Source organism: Stomoxys calcitrans, chromosome 1 (genome assembly GCF_963082655.1).
Source record: "Stomoxys calcitrans chromosome 1, idStoCalc2.1, whole genome shotgun sequence".
Lineage (NCBI taxonomy): Eukaryota > Metazoa > Arthropoda > Insecta > Diptera > Muscidae > Stomoxys > Stomoxys calcitrans.
In genome coordinates, this window is record NC_081552.1 from 23,275,834 (window position 1) to 23,296,265 (window position 20,432).

A 20,432-nucleotide genomic window follows, 5' to 3' on the forward strand; every position below is an offset into this window, starting at 1 on the left:
TTCAATGGATTTCTCAGCTGTTTTTCTATTTTAAAACTATTTATTCACTTCGGGAGAATTATCGTCTTCGAGATTCTTTTGGACTGACGAACATTTATCTAACTTGTTTTTATCTTTATATAATTTTGCGTGTTTCTTTTGAAAGAGAGGTCATGAAAAGACAAAAAAACTTTTAATTTGGCTGAGAATTGCCACAGATTTCTTAAAATAGGTCAACAATTAAAATCAATCATTCGCTCCCCAGGTCTTAAAGCATTCATTTAAACTTCAGATTTCCATAGATTTTCTTCCTCATCTTACGTGTTTTAGAGAATTTCTTTCCATTTGCGTTTCCTTTCCTCTTTCTTCAGCAATTTATTCACTTCCGATAAATGACCAACTGTAATACACTTAAAGTCGAGAAGCCAGCAGGAAAAAGTGTACTCACCAAACGAAATCACTATAAACTGCGCGATGGCTTAGGGTGAGAGATAGACTCACCCACGCATGGGGCGGAAAAGAAATAACAACATTTTTTTTTTTATTGTAAAGATAAGCAGCTTAACGATTGCGATTTTAATTTAATTCTTATGCTCGAAAAATTTCATCTTCAAACTTGGAACAAAGTGAAGAAGAAAATACCGAGGAAAGAATGGTGAAAAGAGAATAATACATAGGAAAAATTAAATTTGAAATGCCCCATATCGAAAGATAGAGAGAGAGAGAGAGAGAGAGAAGAGAGAATCAACTTTAAAGCATTAATGTTGAAAAATCTGGTTTAGCATCCTTCATCGCCATCATTGGCATCTTTCACATCTAAAACGATTAATATCGTGGATTTTGTGTCAAGGAAAAAGATTGAATGACATAATCCGTTAAGTGTTCCCTAACAGGAGTGGGGGTCAATGACTGTTGAGAGAAGTGCTTTAAAGATTAAACAGCACTTTCAAAGTCTTGGATAATGAAATTGGATAATGGCAGAATGGGCGGATGGGTGTCCGCAAGAGCAATGGCAAAACTAACTAAGGATTTGGATGAGATGAATTTTTAGATAGAATTAAAATTAAAGTCTTTTACGTTTAAATTGGATAGTGGTTTGCAAAGAAAAAGAGTTTAAGGAAAAATTGCAAAAAATTGAACAAGTTTTGAAAAACATTTGTTTACGAACCTCATAACTATTGGGTTGCCCAAAAAGTAATTGCGGATTTTTTAAAAGAAAGTTAATGCATTTTTAATAAAACTTAGAAAGAACTTTAATCAAATATACTTTTTTACACTTTTTCTAAAGCAAGCTAAAAGTAACAGCTGATAACTGACAGAAGAAAGAATGCAATTGCAGAGTCACAAGCTGTGAAAAAATTTGTCAACGCCGACTGTATGAAAAATCCGCAATTACTTTTTGGGCAACCCTTTATTAAGCAACAGGTTAGCCCTATCAACCGGGTCAGTGAACGTTTGATTATCCTCAACAAGAGTTGGAATAGATGAGGAACTACCCTTTACCCTTTTCACGAACGATTTGGTTGAAATTTTACACAATGACTTCTACTATGGTCTCTCAAGATAGTTTTTGAACCTTAACAAACATTGCCCACGAACTCCATACCTCTCTAACCTCAACAACAGTTTCTTATGGGAAAGCGTATCAAATGCTTTATTAAAGTCTATAAAGAGTGTTAGACAATGATCTCTTCTATCAAGACATTGGTTCATATAGTTGAAGAAATGTCCAAGTAGTTTGTATATATTTTTCCCTTTTTGGAAGCCGTATTGATTAACATTAAAGGTTTTATATTATATAAGGAATTGAAAAGAGGGTGCAGATCCGCCCATGTCACTTTGGACATACACCTAAGCCAGTAATCGGCTTGTTGTGCGGTCTTAAAAAAAAAAAGTAACCTCGAAATTACCAGTGTTAGTTCCACACTATTGTATCGCAAGTCTTTCGGTCGAACTCCATCTGCGCCTGATCCTTTTGTAAGGTTTCAAGATGATAAGATATTAAAGATTTCGGCATTGTTAGTTTCCTCGGGATAAAATGAATTTTCGACTCTGGTGTTGTTGTAAATAAAGGCTAAAACATCACAAAGTATATTGCAGGCATTTTGATCAAATGAAATTAAATTTCATTGCATCAATTTCATCAAATAAAAAAACCATTTTATATTAAAAATATAAAAAACTAAATAAAACTAAACTTAGATAAATTAGAGAAAAAATTTATTGATATGGACATACACCTAAGCCAGAAATCGGCTTGTTGTGCCTCACAAAGTAACCTCGAAAAAGAAAATCGAAGTTAGGAATTCCGTGCTACTTACAAAATCCTTGATTATTTACCATGCCATTCCCCTATATTTGTTCATGACTGGTATTGTGTCCCCACCTAAGTGCTGGTATCTGTTCGCTGCGAAGGCGGGACAATGACATTGGATATGCTCTAATGTCTCATCATTTTCCTACAGGCTCTATACACGCTATCACTTGCCACACTGATTTTGCATAAGTGAGTTGGTAGTCCTTTATGATTTCGACCTCCTTCTTACTTCCTTTCAGTAATAGCTTCGTCTTCTCATGATCTGGATCTCCCCATAGGATTTTCGGCGTCCCACCGACCGTTTCGCTGTTCCACAGTGTTACATGCCCAGTGTTCGTAGCCCACGCCCTTAACTCGGACTTCGTCGACGCGAAAGGCTTCGGGTTAACCAAGATTATTGAGAGCAGTCCACTGGCCTTCACTGCCAAATCGACTGTTTTCTCATTCCAAGTTACTCCACTATGGCCCGGCACCCAAATGATGCGGATCGTGCCATCCTCAAAGAAGGTGTTAATTTCCTTCTTTCATTTCAAGACTGTTCGCGATCCTACCGTCCTGGATGTTATTGCCCATATGTTATTGCCCAAGATTATTGAGAGCAGTCCACTGGCCTTCACTGCCAAATCGTCTGCTTTCTCATTCCAAGTTACTCCACTATGGCCCGGCACCCAAATGACGTGCCATCCTCAAAGAAAGTGTTAATCTCCTTCTTTCATTCCAAGACTGTTCGCAATCTTACCGTCCCTGGGTGTTATTGCCCATATGGCAATTTTACTGTCCGTAAAGATGTTCACACTCAACGTTCTCGCGTTATCACCACACCACTGCGCGCATTTCGTGATCGCCCGGGTAGGACCGTATTATGGTCAGCCAGTCTAAAGCAAATCTCAGTCCCTGGATTCTCAATTTAGACCTCCAGACCCTTTGTCCTCTAGCTTTTATCCACCCGTGTAACATGATCTTCCTGATGACTAAACTAGGATTCTCAACCTCAAGTGTCGTCGTCACTCGACCTCAAGTGTCGTCTCAGGTATCCGATCGGAAATGTATACCGATTATACCGCGATGGTATGAGCTGCTTCAATCCTGAATCCATTCTCCCATCGCCTCATAGCTGCAGTGGCTGAATAGCACTTAATCTGTAAGTCAATGGGTCGGATATCTATTCTCATCGCTCCGTCTATGCCAAGACAACATGTTCTCTGAACTTGTTGTATTATCCTTACGTTGCACTTTTTTCCAAGCAATGCCACCAAACTATTCGTCTAATCACGCTCCTGAGGAGCCAGAGGACTATCCTCAAATTCAGGCCCCAACATCTGTGAACCTTCTCATTACACTCTTGAATGTGACACTTCCAATACAGTTTCCTGTCCAAGATCACGCCTAAATATTTCTCCTTTTCAGATATCGAAATCGTTCTATTATGGAAACGTGGTGCTTCAAATTGGCCCATATTCGTTTTCTTCGTGAACAGGCAGATTTCAGGATTCTCTGGGTTAACATCGAGACTCCAGTTGTGTGCCATCTAAAAAATCCTTTCAGCCCTTCTGCATAGCCATTTCGGATTCTTACCCCTTAGAAGTAGTATAAAATCGTCTACTATGCAGACTTTCTCCCTTATATTTATGTCACACACAATTTATTCACCTGTTCCTTGGCACATGGTTTATCCAGTCTCTAAGGACTGGGTCCACCTGATGCCGGTCTAAGGATTGTCGGTCCGTACATTGTTAAACGCCCTCTCGATGTCAATGCATACCCCCAGTGTGTACGTCTTCTTCTCAGAGCAGGGCAAGCACCCAGAAACAGGACAAATTTTCGATCATAGCAATATGGGGCTCAAATGAAAGGTCTTTGGAAATATCCAAATAGGACGTATTTGCTCGCCATGACAATAAGGGGTAATTTATTTGAGATTAGAAAAATGAGATTAAATTAGAGATTAGGTATTTGAGATTAGAAAACAAATTTGATATCCAATTTCAAGGCCAATGGAAATATGGGGTGCAAATAAAAAATGATATTTGAGAGAAGAACACGATGCTGATTTATTTTCAGGGCTAAGTGTTTGAGGGACCACCCCACTCCTCAAAACACACCTAAATCGGACATATTTACCTACCAGGTCAGTGTGGGGCTCAAATGAATATGGAGCTTAAATAAAGGTAGTTGGTAGTAGAAAACGAATCGAATATCCAAATGTGGGACCATGTAGTTGGGGCACCGCCCACTTCTCAAAACACCCCCTTAATGAGTACAAATGTACCCACTATGGGAAAATGTGGCTCCAATGAAAGGTATTTGAGATTAGAAAACGAATTTGATGACCAATTTTGAGGCCAAGGGTTTGGGGCACGCCTCATCCCATAAACTCCCCTTAAACCAATGGCAATATGGGGTTTAAATAAATGGTATGGTTTATTAGAGTAGAGCACGATGCTGATAGTTTTTTCAGGACTAAGTGTCTGGGGGACAACCTGACCTCCGAAAAAACCGCTAAATCGGACAAACGTATCTATCGATCATGGCAATATGGGACTCAAACGAAAGGCATTTGGGGGTAGAGCACAAAATTCAGGACCACTTCAAATCTCTCCAACTACCACCCTGGGGGCCTTTCCACTCCCAAAATCCCCATGAGAATATCGGGCTATATCCAAACTTAGATGACCCTAAAACCGCCGAGCGAATTCAGAGACCACTAAAGATCATAAGGGATTCAGATAAAAACATTTATGTTGTTATGCTTTTGGTCAAACGATATAGATATACTGTTTTCGTGGCATGGTATTTGACTATAAGTTCCCCAATTGTCGAAAATAAATATTCAAAGGATAATTGTGTTCCAAATAAAATAAAAGAAGGCACAGCGAAGAGGGTCCGGTTCAGCTGGTTTATGTATATGCAAGAAACTCAGATTTGTATACTTAAGCAACTATGCCGTTAAAGCAACTCACATTGCTCTAAACATCAACCATACTGTCTCTCTCTCTCTCTCAATCACACTCTCCCCAATATTAATATTAGCTATTGTTGAAGCGGACATTTTACTCCCCGCTTGGCGAAACTAATAGGAAAACTTGCTTTGTCATCAATTGACATTTTTGCCCTGTTATTATTGCAAATGTAACAAATTATGCTCTCTATAACCATCACCATCACCATTACCAAACACACTCACCATGTACAACAAATTTCACTTTGTTGGTTAATACAACAAATTATTATGCTGATTAAACATTTTTACCCACCCATCATCCCAATGTGCGCACCGCCAGGTTTTTTTTTTGTACAACTTGTGAGTAGTGAGAGCCTGCAATGACAATTGCAGGAAGAGTAGACCTTTCATGCCTTTCCTCTTGGTCTCTTGAAATCGCTTGTGGCTTAGCCAACAGATAAATTGTCATGGCTTGTTAATGATTTGGTATGTGGCTGAGGGTGGTGCATAAAAATAACAATAATCAGTGTATTTGTAGACCATTGACAGCATGTCGAGAGTTTTTATTACCCTTATACGCCATAAGTTTAGTTTATATATGAATGTAGGAATAAGTTTGGATTCACAGAAAGAGAAATGCTAGTTGAAGTAAAATTAAAATGGTGTAATTAAAAGGTTAAAGTGTTAAGGGGGAATTATAATGACTGTATGTTATAATAAACTGGAAGGATTAGTGAAAAATGGTAAAGTGCTAAGTATTTTTTTTGTTGAACTTTTCTAGGGATTCATATTCACTTTTTGGGAAATCTGGTATTGACATACTTAAAAGTTTTATAACAATTGCATTGCAGAATGCCGTAAGAGTTTTCGATGGCAAGGTTATTGAGGATTTTATAAAAATTACTCCATTTTTAATAATAGTCATACTCACCCATGTCTAGAAACTCCATAACCGATAATCTATATGCCATACAATTTGGGAATTGCAATTTTAAGATCAACAAGTAAAAAGGCATTAAGTTCGTCCGGGCCGAACATTGGATAGCCACCACCTCGGTCATATATGTAAATCCCATTTCGTCACAATCCGGTGAAAATTGGATAACTTAAGCATCCAAATTCGGCACGGACATTGAGTGGTCTAATATATATGTCACTATTCAATTTTGTAGAACAAAATATTGGTCTTTTTCGCAGATATATCCAATATAAACCGATCTGAAGCATATTAAGATCGGATAACGTGAGGTTCAAAAAAACTCACTGTTTCAAATTTCAGCCAAATCGGATAATAAATAAAGCTTTTATGGGTTTCAGGTCCCATATTGGCAGATCGGTCTATATGGCAGCTATATCTAAATATAGTCCGATCTGAACCATATTTAGGTTAGATGTTAGGAGGTCTTAACCTAATCACTGTTTCAAATTTCAGGGAAATCGGGTAATAAATAAAGCTTTTATGGCCTTCAAACCCTTTATCGGCAGATCGGTCTATATGATAGCTATATCTAAATATAATTCGATCTTAACCATATTTAGGTCGGGCATCAGGAGGCTAAAAATAACCCACTGTTGTAAATTACAGCGAAATCGGGTAATAAATAAAGCTTTTATCGCCTTCAGACCCTTTATCGGGTGATCGGTCTATATGGCAGCTATATCTAAATATAATCCGATCTTAACCATATTTAGGTCGGTCATCAGGAGGCTAAAAATAACCCACTGTTGCAAATTTTAGCGAAATCGGGTAATAAATAAAGCTTTTATCGCCTTCAGACCCTTTATCGGGAGATCGGTCTATATGGCAGCTATATCTAAATATAGTCCGATCTGATCCATATTAACGTCAAATATCGGGAGCCTTAAAAAATCCCACTGTTGCAAATTTCAGCGAAATCGGGTATTAAATAAAGCTTTTATCGCCTTCAGACCCTTTATCGGGAGATCGGTCTATATGGCAGCTATATCTAAATATAATCCGATCTTAACCATATTTAGGTCGGTCATCAGGAGGCTAAAAATAACCCACTGTTGCAAATTTTAGCGAAATCGGGTAATAAATAAAGCTTTTATCGCCTTCAGACCCTTTATCGGGAGATCGGTCTATATGGCAGCTATATCTAAATATAGTCCGATCTGATCCATATTAACGTCAAATATCGGGAGCCTTAAAAAATCCCACTGTTGCAAATTTCAGCCAAATCGGGTATTAAATAAAGCTTTTATGGCCTTCAGACCCATTATCGGCAGATCGGTCTATATGACAGCTATATTTAAATATAGTCCGATCTGATCCATATTAAATGTCGTGAAGCTTTAAACTACTACCTGTTTCAATTTTCAGCAAAATCGGATGAAAAATAAAGTTTTTAAGGGCATTAGACCCTTTACCAGAAAATCGGTCTATATAGCAGCTATATCCACATATGGTCCGATTTGGCCCGTTCAAGAATTTAACCAGCGTGCGTCAAGAAGACTTATCTGTGCCAAGTTTCAGCTCAATATCTCAATTTTTGAAGGTTCTAGAGTGATAACAACAGACGGATGGACACACGGACATCGTTAAATCGTCTTGGAATTTTACGACGATCCGAAATATATACTTTGTAGGGTCGGAAATTGATATTTCGATGTGTTGCAAACGGAATGACTAAATGAATCCTATGGTTTCTGGGTATACAAATTAAATATATGGAGTGATTTGTTATATTGTATATAGACTTCCTTCAAAGATCAAGAGATTAATGTAATTTTTATACCCTCCACCATAGGATGGGGTATACTAATTTCGTCAATCTGTTTGTAACACCTCGAAATATGCGTCGTGAGACCCCATATATTACAATATATATGTTCTTAATCGTCATGTCATTTTAAATCGATGTAGCCATGTCCGTCCGTCCGTCTGTCAAAAGCAAGCTAACTTTCAATGGAATAAAACTAGACTCTTGAAATTTTGCACAAATACTTTTTATTAGTGTAGGTCAGTTGGGATTGTAAATGGGCCAAATCGGTTCATGTTTTGATATAGCTGCCATATAAACCGATCTTTGGTCTTGACTTCTTCAGCCTCTAGAGGGCGCAATTCTCATCCGATTTGACTGAAATTTTGCACGTGGTTTTTTGGTATTACTCCCAACAATTGCAATAAGTATGATTCAAATCGGTCCATGTTTTGATATAGCTGCCATATAAACCGATCTTGGGTCTTGACTTCTTCAGCCTCTAGAGGGCGCAATTCTGGTCCGATTTGACTGAAATTTTGCACGTAGTGTTTTGGTATCAATTTCAATAACTGTGTTAAGTATGATTCAAATCGGTTCATAATCTGGTACAGCTGTCATATAAACCAATCTTGGATCTTGATTTCTTGAGTCAATAGAGCGGGCAATTCTAATCCGATTTGGCTGAAATTTCGCATGAGATGTTTTGTTACAACATTCAATAACTGTACTAAGTATGGCACAAATCGGTACATAACCTGATATAGCTGCCATATAAACCGATCTGGGATCTTGACATCTTTAGCCCCTAGAGGGCGCAATTCTCATACGATTTGGAAGAAATTTTGTACAACAGCTTCTCTCATGACCTCCAATATACGTGTGTAATATGGTCTGAATCGATCAAAAGCTTGATACAGCTCCCATATTAACCGATCTCCCGATTTTGCTTCTTGAGGCCCTACAAGGCGCAATTCTTATCCGAATGAACTAAGATTTTACACAATAGCATATTCTTATTCAATATTCTCAAGTGTTTTGTGATTAAAATAATTTTGTATTGAAAAATAAATTCTATATCTATGGAAATATCACAACAATGCTGACTGTCTTAAGAAAATTTTGGCTACGCAATTTTTAGAAATTGGTTTATATTTGTCACAGTTGTTAACGATTTAGTAAAGTAATTCATTTATTAATATCAGTCATACGCACCCATGTCCGGAAATTTGAAATTTTAGTAACTTCATAACGTATAATCTTTATGCCATAATATAAGAAGTGATTTGTTATTTATAGACATCCTCCTCAAACCAAGGTCATTGTTGGCATAAAAACTCCTATAATCTGGTCTAACAAGTGGCAAATGTGTCAAAAAAAAAAAAAAAAAAAATTCTAAGATTTGATTTATATCGCAGTTGATCTAACGTCTCAGCTAAATTTTGAACAGAGATATGATCTCCCTAGCAGTAAAAAATTCTCATTAATTTTATACCCACCACCATTGGATGGGTATATACTAATCTAGTCATTCCGTTTGTACCACTTCGAAATATTGATCTAAGAACCCATAAAGAATATATATTCTTAAACGTCTCGTCATTCTAAGTAGATCTATCCATCCGTCCGTCCGTCCGTCTGTCTGTTGAAATCACGATAGCGGTCGAGTGCGTAAAGTTAGCCGCATGAAATTTTGCGAAGGTTAGCTAAAAGTGGCAGTCCTTTACGGACTCACTCAGTAGCGACAGACCAAGGCTTCTGGCGGCAATCGAATCCACGACCCCTGCACTGGTAATCCCAGCACGCTACCAATTCGGCTAGCAGTGATGTAAATAGGTTACTGGAGATTTCAAATGGGCCAAGAAGTAAAATCGGGAGATCGGTTTATATGGGATATAGCTCGCATATAAACCGATCTCCCGATTTGACTTCTTGAGCCTCTGGCAACTTTAATTGTTATCCGATTTAGTTAAAATCATGCACAAAGTGTTCTATCATGTTATCCAACAGCTGTGCCAAGTAAAGTCCAAATCGGTCCATAAGCTGGTATAGCTCCCATATAAACCGATCTGCCAATTTGCCTTATTGAGTCTTCACAAGCATCAATTTTTGTCCGATTTAGCTGAAATTTTGAAGGAATAAAACTAGGCGCTTCACAGATACTTAATATTGATGTAGGTCGTTGGGGATTGCAATCGATGCATAGCGGTTTAGATTTATATATAGCTCCCATATCAACCGATCTCCCGATTTGACTTCTTTAACTCTTACAAGCAGCAATTTTTTGTCCGATTTGGCTGAAATTTTGAATGCGGTATTCCGTTACAACTTCCAACATCTTTAACAAGTATGGTCCAAATCAGTCAATAACCTGATATAGCTCCCATGTAAACCCATCTCTCGATCATCCTTGTTCGGTTCCTTGAAGCTTTACTTTTTGCTGGTTTGACAGACGTTTGGTATAAGGCAAATCGGCAGATATGTATTATGCCCTTCAACTAAATTTATTTTGTTTAAATTTTTAGAGGAGTCCATTTACAATGTTTTTCTCTCCAGTGTAGTCTTTTTGGATGGTCCTTGTTGCTTGATAAATATTTGCATTCGCAATTTTTATTGATATTAAATTAACTTTTAAGTGAACGCAAAGCAAAAATCACACCCCAATGAAAGAATTTAAATAATGGTTTTTCGTGTCATGCCGTTTATAAAGGGAATATTTTGCCATATTTAATAAATACCACAATAAAAGTATAAATATTTTCAAGCCGAAAATCAAGAGTAATCAGCCTGAGGTCAACACATTCCCTAGCCAACACATTAAAGGTTTTGTAACAACACTAACACCCTAATGCGAGTCACCATAGTCGTCAACACCATTGTGTGTGTGTGTGTGTCTGTGTGTGTTATACGCATAGCACAAATATTGATGTTCTGGCGACAAAAACAATCAATCGCCTTTACATCCTAACACTCTGACACCACTTGTGTGGCAAGCCATTGGCCTTTTTATCGATTGGGTTTTTGTTTTAGGAAAGGGAGATTTGAGTTTGTTTCAATAGATTTAACTCTGATGGCTGTCTGATGTGTGGTGTATGGTATATGGTCTATAGTCAAAATCAAAATGGAAATTTGTTAGGATTTTTTAATTGATTTTTCATTAGATTTTTGCAAACATCAACAAGTTCTCGAACCCATAGGACATAAAGATACACCATGATACACAACAGGATAGCATATATATCTATGTATATATATATATGTATGGGTGTGGGTGTGGGTGTGGGTGATTGTGTTTGTATGTGAGAGTTGTTGTCATAGATTTTCAATTATCACTTGCCAGTGTGTCACTTATATGGAGTCATATCTGAATGGTTTTCTTCGAGAGATGGTGATGATGAAAAAAATTAAATGCAAATGAATGAAATGAGGTTCGATGTCAAATTCTGAGAAAACAAAGTACTAGTTGGCATACAAAATAAAAACATGTAAAAAGGCATTAAGTTCGGCCGGGCCGAACTTTGGATATCCACCACCTCGGGTATATATGTAAACCACCGTTCATCAAAATCCAGTAAAAATTGCATACCTTATGTCCCATAGCAGTTATAACGAGATATGTTCCGATTTGGACCAAATACTAATAAGTACAAGTCGTTGTTCAATTGTGTACAACAAAATTTTGATCTTTTCAGTACCTATATCTAAAAATAAACCGATCTGAACCATATACAACATAGATGTCGAAAAGCCTAACTAAGACACTGTGTCAAATTTCAGTGGAATCGGATTATAAATGCGCCTTTTATGGGGCCAAGACTTTAAATCCAGATATCGGTCTAGATAGATCCAGATTTGGATATAGCTGCCAAGTTGCTGAAAAATTTCGGAGAGCCTAACACAACTCACTGTCCCAAATCGGACAATAAATTCGCCTTTTATGGCCCCAAAACCTTACATCGAGAGATCGGTCTATATGGCAGCTATATGCAAATCTTGATCGATCTGAGCCAAATTGCAGAAGTATGTCGAGCGGTTTAACTAAACTCACTGTCCCTAATTTTGGCGACATTTGACAATAATTACGCCTTTTATGGGCCCAAAGCTTTAAATCGAGAGATCGGTCTATATGGCAGCAATATTCAAATCTAGGAATTAAGTCAAGAAGCTTAACTTAACTCACTGTCCCAAATTTCGGCGACATCGGGCAATAAATGTGCCTTTTATGGGCCTAAGACCCTAAATCGGACGATCGGTCTATATGGCAGCTATATCCAAATCTGAACCGATCAGGGCCAAATTGACGAAGGATATCGAAGAGGCTAACACAACTCACTGTCCCAAATTTCAGCAAAATCGGATAATAAATGTGGCTTTTATGGGCCTAAGATAATAAATCGGAGGATCGGTCTATATGACAGCTATATCCAAATCTGGACCGATCTGAGCCAAATTGACAAAGGATGTTGAAGGGCCTAACACAACTCACTGTCCCAAATTTCAGCAAAATCGGATAATAAATGTGGCTTTTATGGGCCTAAGACCCTAAATCGGAGAATCGGTCTATATGGCAGCTATATCCAAATCTAGACCTATCTGAGCCAAATTGACGGAAGATGTCGAAAGGCCTAACACAACTCACTGTCCCATATTTCAGCAAAATCGGATAATAAATGTGGCTTTTATGGGCCTACGGCCCTAAATCGGAGAATCCGTCTATATGACAGCTATATCCAAATCTGAACCGATCTGAGCCAAATTGACAAAGGATGTTGAAGGGCCTAACACAACTCACTGTCCCAAATTTCAGCAAAATCGGATAATAAATGTGGCTTTTATGGGCCTAAGACCCTAAATCGGAGAATCGGTCTATATGGCAGCTATATCCAAATCTAGACCGATCTGGGCAAAATTAACGAAGGACGTTCGGGGGCCTAACACAACTCACTGTCCCAAATTTCAGCAAAATCGGATAATAAATGTGGCTTTTATGGGCCTAAGACCCTAAATCGGCCGATCGGTCTATATGGGGGCTATATCAAGATAAAGTCCGATACAGCCCATCTTCGAACTTAACCTGCTTATGAACAAAAAAAAAGACTCTGTGCAAAGTTTCAGCTCAATATCTCTATTTTTGAAGACTGTAGCGTGATTTCAACAGACAGACGGACGGACATGTCTAGATCGTCTTAGATTTTTACGCTGATCGAGAATATATATACTTTATAGGGTCGGAAATGGATATTTCGATGTGTTGCCAACGGAATGACAAAATGAATATACCACCATCCTTCGGTGATGGGTATAAAAATTAATGTTTTTCACCTAAACCAATAGCATTCGTCCTTTGTCTATGAAACCAATATGAGTACAATAATGTAAAGAGCAATAAATGCTACCTTCAACACGAAGACAGATTTATAGATTTTCATATTTCTTACATCTCAAACAGTGTTATTTGATTCCAGTTTAGCTCAATAACCTTCTTTTTTAAGCAACATTTAAATAACGCGCTGAAGGGCGATTTCTTTGAATAAAAATTTTCACTTGACTAAATACTTGAAGCATGTCAGCAGCATTAGGAGGGTTATTAGGATCACGAAGATCCTTACACAACTCACTGTCCCAAATTTCGACGAAATCGAACAATAAATGCGCCTTTTATGGCCCCAAAACCCAAAGTCAAGAAATGAGACTATATGGCAGCTATATCCAAATCTGTACCGATCTGAGCTATAAATGTTATAGAGCGACACTGTTGGTGGAAGTCATAGCAGAACACTATATGCAAGATATCAGCCAAATCGGATAAAAATTGGGGCTTCCAGAGGCTCAAGAAATTAAAACGGGAGATCTGTTTAAATGGGAGCTACATCTAAATATGAACCGATATAGCCCATTTGCAATCTCCTACGATACGACTACATCAATATTAAGTATCTGTGCAAAATTTCAAGCGGTTAACTTTACGCTTGCGACCGCTATCGCGATTTCCACAGACGGATGGACGGAGATGGCTAGAATGACTCAGAACGTTGAGACGATCAAGTAAAAATATACTCTATGGGGTCCTAGATCGATATTTCGAGGTATTACAAACGGAATGCCTAGATTAGTATGCCCCCATCCCCCATGGTGGTGGCTATAAAAATATTACAACAAAGACCTGTAAGCGATTTATGGACACAAACCATTAAAACTGAATAACAATGAAGTATCTATGGTTTCAAACTAGTTTTTAAGGCGAAATTTACAATCTATGGGTGCTAAAGCTGTATTGCGACATGGATAAAAGCATCAGAGCTTGGACAATTGTAGTTTGCCTGATATAGAAGATTATCATAAACTTTTCCATGGTATAGAGACTGTACTCACTTTGTAATTATTTGAGCTTCTGTCAAAATCCATTATTCCATTTTGAATTTGCCCAACAAGAACATAATTTTACATATGTGATTCCTGGTAGAAGGTCTATGATATTCCCTCAAGTTGTACTAAAATCGTTTTCATGCAATTCATGCATTAAATGACCCATTTCATGCTATTAAAAACCTTTGATATTATACTCTTTTAATTAAAAAAAAAAAAAAAAAAAAAAAACAGAAATAACATCTCAAACATAAGATATCATTAAAAATATAATTACAAACTTCTGGATAAGGGTGGTAAATTCTTGGGCATATTATTAATTTGTAAAAGTTATTTAGCCCTCCGCCATTAGTATCCCTTAAATTATTAATATTCTGTATTTATCTCTACTTCTTTTTCCGCTTCTTTACAGATAACTTAGCGGAAACCCGTTTGCAAAGAAATTCAATTATAACAACAATTATTTTACCAGTCAAGATGTGTATTGGTGTATGCATGGAAAACATGTTTAATTGCTAAACAATGATGAGAAGCCCCAGAGAACAGCCAAGACAAAGGGAACAAACTAGGGTCTTTTTCACCACCATCCGATATCTAAAGAAAAGTGGGAAAAAAGGCCTATAAAAGCAAAAAAAAAAACCAAGCAGACGGCAAAACATTGCTGGAGGTTTGAGAGCGAGATAGAGAGAAACGGCAACAACATTTGCACATAAGGAACATGTTGCAGCCAACATCCTGTGGCCCGGGGCCACCGGACAAAATCGTAGAGTTTAATGGTAACGAGTTGCAGCAAGATAACATAATAGACATAGCCGTCTTAATGGCGGCCAACAAACTCCTCGACCATAAACCCAGCAGAGTAGAAATCATCGCCGCAAACGAAGCCAAGGCTGCGATAGCAGCAATTGATACCAACAAGCAGCATAGCTTTAAAGTCAATGCTAGAGATAATTCTGCTGATGGTGATGAGGTGCGAACCAACTACAAGATGACTCACATCAACCAGACCACCACCAAATACCCCAATAGCCATGAATGTAATAGCGACAACAATAACAACTGCCATTTAAAAGAGATTACATTTTATTTTAATAAAACAACAGCAGCGGCAAACAGCATTTCAACGTTTTTCACCTCCAATGCCAGCTTCTCATCATATCCACATTTCAGTTGTTTGGCAAAGCAATGGCCAGTTAAGTCTTGCTTGCAGCCTTGCACTTCATTTCTTACTTCAATCAGCATGGCAGCATGCGGTGGTGGGCTAACCAAGTTTAATAGAATTTCCAGCAACGTTAGTAATTTGCATTCCCTATTCTCATCAAAATGGATTTTAATGATTCTAATGCTGTTGGGCATTTTGGCACAAGGACCCCAACAAGTGGCAGCTGAAAAGAGTAAACACTGTAAGTACAGAACCTAACTACAAAAGAAACGGCAATCAAAAACTTGTTTAAGAAAACGAAATTTCTTAAAAATATGGGCATAGATGGAGCCATAATAGTTAAATTTCTGCTACATTAATGTCATAGAGAAGCGCAAACATATGGCTGCTCAAAGTTTAAGTTATCCATAATAATGAAAGTTTTCAAAATCGTTAGGAATTATAAAGAAAATGTGCAACAATTAAAATCAATCATACGCAATAGAGTACCTCATCATCATCAACAAGTGAGAGCGTGCTAAGTTCGGCTGGGCCGAATCTTATATACCCTCCACCATGGATCCCATTTCTCGAGGTCTTTTCGCGGCATCTCTTCTTAGGCAAAACAAGTAAAAGCGTGCTAAGTTCGGCCGGGCCGAATCTTATATACCCTCCACCATGGATCGCATTTGTCGAGTTCTTTTCCCGGCATCTCTTCTTAGGCAAAAAAAAGGATATAAGAAAAGATTTGCTCTGCGATTAGAGCGATATTAAGGTATGATCCGGTTTGGACCACAATTAAATTATATTTATGTTGGAGACCTGTGTAAAATGTCAGCCAATTCGAATAAGAATTGCGCTCTTTGTGGGCTCAAGAAGTAAAATAGAGAGATCGATTCATATGGGAGCTGTATCGAGCTATAGACCGATTCAGACCATAATAAACACGCATGTTAATGGTCATGAGAGAATCCATCGTACAAAATTTCAGGCAAATCGGATAATAATTGCGACCTCTGGAGACTCAAGAAGTCCCAGATCGGTTTATATGGCAGCTATATCAGGTTATGGACAGATTTGAACCATACTTGGCACAGTTGTTGGATATAATAACGAAAGACGTCGTGCAAATCGGATAAGAGTTGCGCACTCTGGAGGCTCAAGAAGTCAAGACCCAAGATCGGTTTATATGACAGCTATATCAGGTTATGAACCGATTTGAATCATATTTGGCACAGTTGTTGGATATCATAACAAAATACTACGTGCCAAAATTCATTCAAATTTGATAAGAATTGCGCCCTCTAGAAGCTCAAGAAGTCAAGACCCAAGATCGGTTTATATGACAGCTATATAAGGTGATGGACCGATTTGAACTATACTTGGCACAGTTGTTGGATATCATAAGAAAACACGTCGTGCATAATTTCATTCAAATCGGATAAGAATTGCGCCCTCTAGAGGCTCAAGAAGTCAAGACCCAAGATCGGTTTATAGGACAGCTGTATCAGATTATGGACCGATTTTAACCATACTTTTCACAGTTGTTGGATATCATAATAAAACACGTCACGCAAAATTTCATTCCAATCGGATAAGAATTGCGCACTCTAGAGGCTCAAGAAGTCAAGACCCAAGATCGGTTTATATGGTAGCTATATCAGGTTAAAGACCGATTTGAACTATACTTGGCACAGTTGTTGGATGTCATACCAGAATACTTCGTGCAAAATTTCTTTCCAATCGAATAAGAATTGCGCCCTCTAGAGGCTCAAGAAGTCAAGACCCAAGATCGGTTTATATGGCAGCTATATCAGGTTATGGACCGATATAAACCATACTAAGCAAAGTTGTTGGATATCATAACAAAGCACGTCTTGAAAAATTTCATTCCAATCGGATAAGAATTGCGCACTCTATAGGCTCAAGAAGTCAAGACCCAAGATCGGTTTATATGGTAGCTATATTAGGTTATGGACCGATTTAAACTATACTTGGCACAGTTGTTGGATGTCATACCAGAATACTTCGTGCAAAATTTCTTTCTAATCGGATAAGAATTGCGCCCTCTAGAGGCTCAAGAAGCCAAGACCCAAGATCGGTTTATATGACAGCTGTATCAGGTTATGGACCGATTTGAACCATACTTGGCACAGTTGTTGGATGTCATAACAGAATACTTCGTGCAAAATTTCATTCAAATCGTATAAGAATTGCGCACTTTAGAGGTTCAAGAAGTCAAGACCCACGATCGGTTTATGGGGCAGCTATATCAAAACATGGACCGATGTGGCCCATTTATAATACCAACCGACCTACACTAATAGGAAGTATTTATGCAAAATTTCAAGCGGCTAGCTTTACTTCTTCGGAAGTTATCGTGCTTTAGACAGACAGACAGACGGACGGACGGACAGACGGACGGACGGACAGACGGACGGACGGACAGACGGACGGACGGACGTACAGACGGACGGACATGGCTAGATCGACATAAAATGTTGCGATGATCAAGAATATATATATACTTTATGGGGTCTCAGATGAATATTTCAAGTAGTTACAAACAGAATGACGAAATTAGTATACCCCCCATCGTATGGTGGAGGGTATAATATGATACAATTCTTAAAAGTCCTGGAACATGAAAATTTCCGAAATCACATCGAAATTACATCAGTTTCCACCGACCTTCCGTTGACATAGTCATGCTGTTTGTATTTAAGCAGTTCGCTGGTATCCACAATACGCTGCATGGTTTTGAGAAGAAAGGACGTAAGGCCTATAGGTCTATAGGCCTTTTGTGTCGCATAACTTGCCTTGCCGGTCTTGGGTATAAATACCACCCTTGCCTCCTGCCAGGCCTGCGGAGTATATGTAAGTACTAGGCACGCTGTGAAAATAGTGGCCAGATAGTCTGCCTCCTTTTGTAGTAGTACCGAAAATATTCCATGAGGTCCCGACGACTTAAACAATTTGATGCTCCTCAAGGCTTCCTTGACCATAAACTCCTTTATGATAAGCCCTCGATCAACCTTGATATTCCAAGATTCCGATGTCTCCGTGAGTCCCGTCGTATCCTGTGGAAAATGCGTTTTCATCAAAAGCCTCAACATGTCGCCCGTTGTCTCCCATGTCGTCCACTAACGTTTCAGTGTGGACATCTGAAAGCGATTCTGAGTCAATCGGTGTGATTGTTAATGGGTCTATTTCTCTTCCTTGGACGAACAAAATGACCCATTTGGTACAGCAACCAACCTACGTCAATAAGAAGTATCTATGAAGACTGACTTAACTCATTAATGACGAATGGGTAGAAAAATACCCAAGAATAGAACTGTATTTTATTCTACATACCATACTTTATCAAACCAGCTAAAATTAAAGCTTCTAGGAACCGAACAGGGATAATTGAGAGACCGGCTTATATGGGAGCTATACTAGGTTATTGACCGATTTGGTTTGTACTTGACACAAAATTGCGGCTTGTAAGGGTTGAAGAAGTCAAATCGGGAGATCGGTTTATATGGGAGCTATATCAGGTTATAGACCGATTTTGGGCGAACTTGGCATAGTTGTCGAAAGGCATTGTGGTTTCCAGGGGACCAAGAAGTCGGATCGGGAGATCGGTTTATATGGGAGCTATATCAGGTTCCTGACCGATTTGGATCGTAGTACTTGGCACAGTTGTTAGGAGTCATAACGGAATGTGGCTTCTAGGGGCTCAAGAAGTCAAATCGGGAGATTGGTTTATATGGGAGCTATATCCAATTCTGAACCGATATGACCCATTTGCAAACCCCAACGACCTACATCAATTAGAATTATATGTTAGGGTCTTAGGCCCATAAAACCGCATTTATTATCCGATTTTGCCGAAAATTGGGACAGTGAGTTGTGTTAGGCCACTCGACATACTTCTTCAATGTGGCCCAGATCGTTCCCGATTTGGATATAGCTGCCAAAGAGACCGATCTCTCGATTTAAGTTTTTGGGCCTTTAAAAGGCGCAACTATTGTCCGATTTGGTCGAAATTCAGGACAGTTAGTTGCGTTAGGCCTTTCAACATTCGTCTTAAATTTGGCTCATATCGGTCTAGATTTGGATATAGCTGCCATATAGACCGATCACCTGATTTAGGGTCTTGAGCTCATAAAAGGCGCATTTATTATCCGATTTTGCTGAAATTTGAACAGTGCTACGCCCATCGTTATCTATTTTCAATTTGGCTCAGATCGGTCCAGATTTGATAATAGCTGCCATATAGACCGATCCCTCGATTTAAAATTTTAGGCCCATAAAAGCCGCATTTATTGTCCGATTTCGCCGAAACTTGGCACAGAGTTAGGCGCCTCGGCATCTATCTGCAATATGATACACATCGGTCCAGATTTGGATATAGCAGCCATATAGACCTATCTTCGCTAAACGGTCACAAAGTATTGAGTAAATTTTTGTTTTTTTTTTTTTTTTTTTTTTGTTAGAAAAGCATATTGGCTTAGGAAATACATATTTTTTTTTTTAATTTTCTCTTTAACACTTTTAGTTTACTTTTTTTTAATTTTGTTGAAAATATATTAAAAAATTTGAAGTACTCGGAGTCGAATTCTCAACCCTGGTATATACATACCCAAGTTGGTGGGTATCCCAAGTTCGGCCAGGCCAAGCGTTGTGCCTTTTTACTTGTTTTGTCTTTAAAGAGATACCCGGAAATAAACCTAACAATTTAGATCCATGGTGGAGCGTATATAAGATTCTTTTTCTCTTACTTGTGGTTTTTTTTTTTAATTCCTAATGGGATTTTGCTGGAGATTTTTGTTAACTTAGTTTTCCATTTCAAATGAATTTCTTAAGCAAAATTCAATACTTTTCAATTCTGTTTTTGTTGTTATTTCTTCACATACTTGTGTCTCCCTTTATAACAAATACAATAATTTCCACTCCATTGCCTTAAAAAAAGTCCTC

At 38.2% G+C, this 20,432-nt stretch overlaps 1 protein-coding gene across 2 annotated transcripts in view; it reads left to right on the forward strand.

Annotated features, from left to right (window-relative positions):
- LOC106090195 (uncharacterized) overlaps window positions 1-20,432 on the forward strand; it is a 307,219-nt gene that overhangs the window by 59,062 nt on the left and 227,725 nt on the right. For both annotated transcript variants that reach the window (XM_059360529.1, XM_059360530.1), the window contains exon 3: window positions 14,739-15,729. In XM_059360529.1, the coding sequence (XP_059216512.1) occupies window positions 15,045-15,729 (685 nt within the window). In that variant the 5' untranslated portion in view covers window positions 14,739-15,044. The remainder of the gene's footprint in view (window positions 1-14,738; window positions 15,730-20,432) is intronic.